Below are 6,020 nucleotides of genomic sequence, written 5' to 3'. Positions count from 1 at the left end.
TCTGCATTTGAGCAGAGTGACAAGATCAAAGTCCATTTTTACATCTGGATGTCATTGGATTTTGTGCCTTGCTATGTTTGAGTATTGTGAGGTTTCATAGAAATGTGTCCCTTTTTCACGTTATTACATTGATGTCGTTGACATTAAATGGTCTGCTTAGTGAGGAGACCGGGAATTCAAAAGGCATTAAATTCACTCATTCTCCAGTCCACACAGATGAATGGCTATACACCACAGAAATGCTCCTTTCTGAGTACTGCTTCATGTCAACAAGTACAGAGTGAAAGGCAGAGGGATGGTCACCCTGGAGCCAGGTTCGACGTGGTCTGATTGGCAAGGCACTCGTTGAGTGGAGAGCAGATCTCCCGCTGGCCTTCAGGGGGCAGAGTGGTCTCTGCACCTCAGGGCGACTGCCCTGTGCTGCATGGGCTTAGCTACTCGAACATTAAAACAGGGGCTTCTGTGACAGAGTCAGCATTATGAAAGCTAAGAGGATTATCTGATGGACATTTCTGGCCTTGCTAGTCAATTATCAAAATGAAAAGCAATGACTGGGCAGGGCTGGCATTGGCATGCCGTGTGACACTGAAGAGTTCCTCTCCCTCTCGGTCAGCCACTGCCTGCCACAGGTTACTGAGGGTTAGAAAAAAATAAATAAAGGCAACATTGGTGTGTTTCTGAACATGAAAGTTTTTTGTGAGCCACGGATTAAAAAAGAGCACTTAATTTTTTTATGTTCTAAAGTGCCAATCTGTATGTTATGCAACAGTGTAAGAACAGGCCTCCATGTCAGGCAGGCATCCATGCCTACTTGATCACCCCCTCGCTCCCACACACACATTAATGGACACTGCTTGCTTCTACTGTCCTACGCGCACGCATGTGTGTGCATATTCCCCCCTGTGATTCCTCAACAGGCTATCAGTGTAGGTGGAGTCTCCACCACCGAGTACGTCATCACACCCTGGGCGACGATTTCATTCATTTTTTTTTTATCCTGTCACAAACAACCAGGGAGGTAAAACAGTTTATTTTTCAGCAAAACAGTTACCTAAGATATAAAGACATATCATAATCCCGGCTCACTACACGGCAGAAGAAATTATATTCAGTCTCAGTTATCACTTCGGGGACAATGTCATCTTACCTGTGTAATACAGATGATGCTGCTTCATTGGCAGATTTGATATGGGCACTCAGAGGCCGGTTAGACACAGCTGAAAAATGTCTCCATCTGGTGTCACTGCAGTAACAGGCTGACCTAGTGATAGAGTTTGTTATAGAGATACACCTTGGAATTTCTCTTTTGGGGAATAGAAATTCTTTTTTCATTTAACAAAATATGCCAAAGTGCATCAGCATTTAAAAAAGCTTTCATCAGTTTTACACATGAATAATGATATTTAGATTTTATTTAGGGCTCCTTCTGTGTGGAATAATATACCTGAACATATTATGGATATTCATTAGTGTTACTGGAGCTTGATACATTTTTTTATGATCGTGTCTATCTTTGTATTTTATACTTTCATTATTGACTTGTTTTGTTTTTCTGTTTTCAGTTGTGTTACGGGTTGTCTTGTGTTCTGATTTCTGTTTGTTCTTGGACGGAGGCGTAGGCATTGTTCAGGTGGGAACAGTCGCATGAACATCTGATGCTATCTAGTTTCATTTCAGTAAATGCTGGAGCCAGTTTCTTTGGAACCTGACCTACAATTGGAAATAAAACTTATTCAATCCTGACCTCTGCTGCTTTAACTCTGAATATTGTTTAGCTGCGCTCTTGCAAGTTTCCCAACTTAATGGAAACAGTAACTAATTGCTGGAATAGCCCTTAAAAGCTGTCTTAACAGAACAGCCATATGGCCTCTGCCTCAATAAGCTACAGTTGAAATGACCAAATGTTAAAGACAAATGAGACAGTGTATGACGTTTGTCCTCTGCCATCATATCGGAGTGTGAAATACACTTATTAGCTATGCCTGTGCAATCTAATACAATTCAGTACAACAGCTCCGCCATAAATTCTACCTTTATGTTCAGTTTTTGATGACACTCTCAGTAATGTGTAAATTCAATATGCTTATCACTGAGGACACAGGTAAAGATGGTGTTGTGCTAGACTCGGAATTGAGGGGTGCTTATAAATTTGATCTTTCCACTTTATACTCATAGTAACTGAAAAATATCTGGAACACCACTTTGTATAATGCCCTCCAATACAACACCACCTCCTTCACATATATAGGTGAAGCAACATATCTGTAATGACAATACTGAACTGCATTACATTGTACAGGTGTACACAATTCAATAGTCACTGAGTGTATGTATAACCATTGTATAGTTCCCTCAGAAATTCCAACAATGGCACAGAAAAGGAGTTTCTATGGCAGACAAAACTTTCACAGCAATGCATGTTCGGAAAAAAAAAAGTTTTTAATGGAAAAACAGGAAGGGGACACATCAGGGAGAAAGTCCATCCAATGCATTAGGATGTTAATAATCAGTGGGAGGAGTTTGACGTATGAAAATGGTGTTGTACAGTTCAGAGATGGGTCAGGGCAAAGCATCTGCCTCTTGCATCTTGCAGGTTAACTAATAAAAAAAAGTTATCTGGGAAAAACTATAAAAGGGGAAATGTACAAGTTTTGCAGTGAAACAGCTGGAGCCTCCCATGGGGCAGAGGTAGGTTGTCCTCTGGGTAGAGTCCTTGTAAAGGATCGTCTCTGTATTACCGTCATATGCTCTGCTGCTATACCACAGCGTACTGCTGATACAGCAGCTCTCGGATCTTATAGTAGTCATCACACAGGCAGCCTTCGAGCCCAATGCGTCCGGCCTCCGTCTGGATAAAGAGCACAAAGAATCCCAGGTCGTCACATAACGCTCATTAATACAACATAGTTTCATCACAGCTGTACGGCACACTACTAGCCCTTCGCTCATCGGACAGCACACTTGTTTTTGGGCCTTGCTCAGCTGATTATACTTGGCTGGGTATGTTTTCAGTTAGATATGTTTTTTGAATTAAGACCTATCGAGCTTTATCTCAAACAAAATTGAATCTTAAAAGGTCACATCATGACTTTGCTGGAAAGTACCTATTAATCATAGTGCCAGTAGACACCTAACCAAGGGTGGTTTGATATTTTTATTACAGTATATCCCATCATGAACACCACCACTTAACTGAAATGCTAAAATTAAGACTTTGGTTTACAGCCAACACACAGTATCTTAACACGCAAAAAAAAAGACATTAACACAGTTTCTCTAGACTCCAAATTAAAACATCTTGCCCACTGCTCTGAAAAAGCACCGTCTGCCCAACGTGCACAATCCATCATCAAACAAAGCTTAATGTCTCATAATGCTTTACAACATTAGTATGTCTTTTGGGGACAGTTTTCAGCATCACTGCTTCTGACGACTCACAGTCACCACAATCTAAGGCAATGAATCCTCCAGTCACTGGAAATGTATTTATTCTGTGTCTATCTGCTGCAGTGATGAATTATTCCCCTCAAGTTGTTTATAAGGCTCTGAATGGTACAAATGTCTGAGAGTCATATAGACAGGAGATGTGAAAAGAGTTTGTAATGAGCTTTAAAGTTGCTTTTTTGAGACATCTTGTTTGAATACTTAAGTGTTTTATATAGGCATTTTAGTTCTGAATCGTTTCCATTTCATTAGAGCTCTAACTATATTACAACTATGCAACTCTGCACATACAGTAGACCTAGTCAAATATGGAACTAAAAACAAACTAGAATATTTTAGATTGTGTGGTTTTGGTGACAAACAAGCCACTGCCACATCTTTGCTGCAGTGGCCACTTTCCCTGTCGAGGGCTAGACGCTAGCGCTGGCACAGATCTGATGGATGTCGTGCTCGGTGAGCCGGGGGAAGGGCACTCACCCTGCGGACAGCCACCATGTTGTTGCATACGAGCACGCCTCCCACAAACTCGGCCTGGATGCCTTCTCTCAGCAGGACCTGCTTGAAGTCAGACAGGCGAGGTTCGTTGATGAACACCGACTGATGCCCAGGAATCTGAAGGGAGAACAGAGAGCACCAGTCAGACCGTTTCTCAAAATGCTGTCTGAACAGTGGACACACACTACCCGCATCACATTATAATCTAATCCCAAACCTCAACTGCATGCAGTTGTGAGTCCTGTTATTATTAGTAAACATTTCTCTGTTACTCACTTTGACTAAATTGAAATGGTCCAGTGAAATTTTGGAACTGAGTGAAATACAGAACTTAAAAATGAAATGCAAAGATAAAAATGAAAACTAATTACATTTCTTTTGATTTTTTCTTAAATTCCTCAGCGGTGTAAACAACAAGAAGAGAGCTGGCACTCACTTTGCATACATCTTCTTCTCTACAGTAATTGTGGTAGCAAGTTCCCCTTATTATATTTTCTCTTATGTATCAATCCAAGCAAACTAGATGGAGTCTTTAAGCTTATTAGCTACAAATTCTGACATTTAATTCTCACACATTGCCCTACTTTAAAATTCTAAAATAATGATACATCATTGCAACAACTTTGCTAGGCAGTGAAGAGCCTGTGTGTGCTTCCTCACCTCGTGTGGGGGCAGCGGCTCCAGTGTGGGAATGACATCACTCTCCTCAGACACCTCCTTCTCATCCTCTCCAAACAGGTTTTTGATTGCACGCTGTGCTGCCACTGCCGTGGCATCGTTATCGATGTCAAGATCGGGAGAGGTGTCCATGACCGCGTCGCTATCCTCAACGTCCTCTTTCACGCCCTCCTCCAGCATCACCCCGGTGTCCACCTTCACCACACGCATGTCCAGCACGCCATCAATCCATGCGAGCTCCGTGTCTTTGGCTTTGCAGAACTGCAGAGAGCTCACCAACGAGTCTTTCAACCGCACCTTTACCATTAGAAGACAAGACAGGATGAAGACACTGGCCTGTCATGGAAGGGCGCTTTTATGCATTAACAATGGTCACTGCTAAAGAAATCAAGTGTGTACCAATTAACCCCTTGGCTCACCTGATGGAGCACAGCAAAACATTACCTGATAAAGACGGATCTATATGGTATTTCCAATTCACAGCATAATATTTTAGATTTATGAATCTACAAAATACATGTAAGGGATAACGTAACATTTAATGTACAACTATTTTTTTATACCCACTTAACCAGAGGTAACAAAAGTTACTAATTTCAATGAGGCTGACCTGGTAGATGTGTGTCTCACTGGTGGCGTCAACAGTCTCCTGCAGTTTGGGCGTATAGACTTTGATGTCTTTGCTGAAAGCCTTGCAGGACTCGGCCAGGTCCAGGCTGGCTTCTGGTGACCCGTGAACGATCACCAGCTGTCTGGGCTTCATCTGGTTAATAATTTTCTTTATGGAGTCGCCATCAGAGCGCCCTTCATAGTCTATGTAAGCGACCCTCGCTCTGAAGAGGAATGAAGGCAGGATAAAGCCCTTTAACAATGCTGATTTGTCAAACACTGTTTAACACCAGCACAGAAAGAAAATGGCTGACTACACAAGCTTTTTCTACATCGCACTCATGCATTTATGCTCATTCACACCTGGAGACCATCCAAAGCAAAACAGCACTGCTGAACAGTTGGCCACAGACCAGCTGTAAGGGTGGTTTATGAAGAAAGGAGCCAACTGCACATTAAGAATTTTAACCTTCACATTTCTATTTACTAACTCAGTTCCAGTTTGAGATGATCACTGACCTAATTTCAAGGTTTTCCAAACTAGAGATGCATTTGGTAGGAACAACAGAAAGATCCTGGTCCATGGGCTCATCACCGTTGGTCAGCCCAGCTTCCAGTTTGCTTTTCTCCTCCTCTGTGGCCTGCAGTTCAGGAACCAGAAACTCTTCTAGCCTGTGAAATAAACGGTTTATTGATAATGGCAGAAAATGCACATGAGGGTAGGTTTTCTGTGTTCTGTAATCTCATGTGTAAATGTATCACTGTTTTAGTACCTGATGATTTCCCCATACTCA

The 6,020-nt window shown here is 42.0% G+C and overlaps 1 protein-coding gene across 1 annotated transcript in view; it reads right to left on the bottom strand.

Annotated features, from left to right (window-relative positions):
* Positions 1 to 2,420: 2,420 nt before the first annotated feature.
* The window catches only part of cpsf2 (cleavage and polyadenylation specific factor 2), a 7,727-nt gene continuing 4,127 nt past the window's right edge, over positions 2,421 to 6,020 (bottom strand). The window contains 6 exon segments of the mRNA XM_020603990.1: positions 2,421 to 2,848; positions 3,922 to 4,056; positions 4,600 to 4,914; positions 5,228 to 5,450; positions 5,746 to 5,898; positions 6,000 to 6,020. The exon segment at positions 6,000 to 6,020 is cut by the window's right edge and continues 31 nt beyond it. Coding sequence (XP_020459646.1) covers positions 2,756 to 2,848; positions 3,922 to 4,056; positions 4,600 to 4,914; positions 5,228 to 5,450; positions 5,746 to 5,898; positions 6,000 to 6,020 — 940 coding nt within the window. The 3' untranslated portion in view covers positions 2,421 to 2,755.

Source organism: Monopterus albus, unplaced genomic scaffold (genome assembly GCF_001952655.1).
Source record: "Monopterus albus unplaced genomic scaffold, M_albus_1.0 scaffold63.1, whole genome shotgun sequence".
NCBI lineage: Eukaryota > Metazoa > Chordata > Actinopteri > Synbranchiformes > Synbranchidae > Monopterus > Monopterus albus.
The sequence above is the reverse complement of the archived record's forward strand: the minus strand, read 5'-3'. Positions and strand labels throughout refer to the sequence as shown.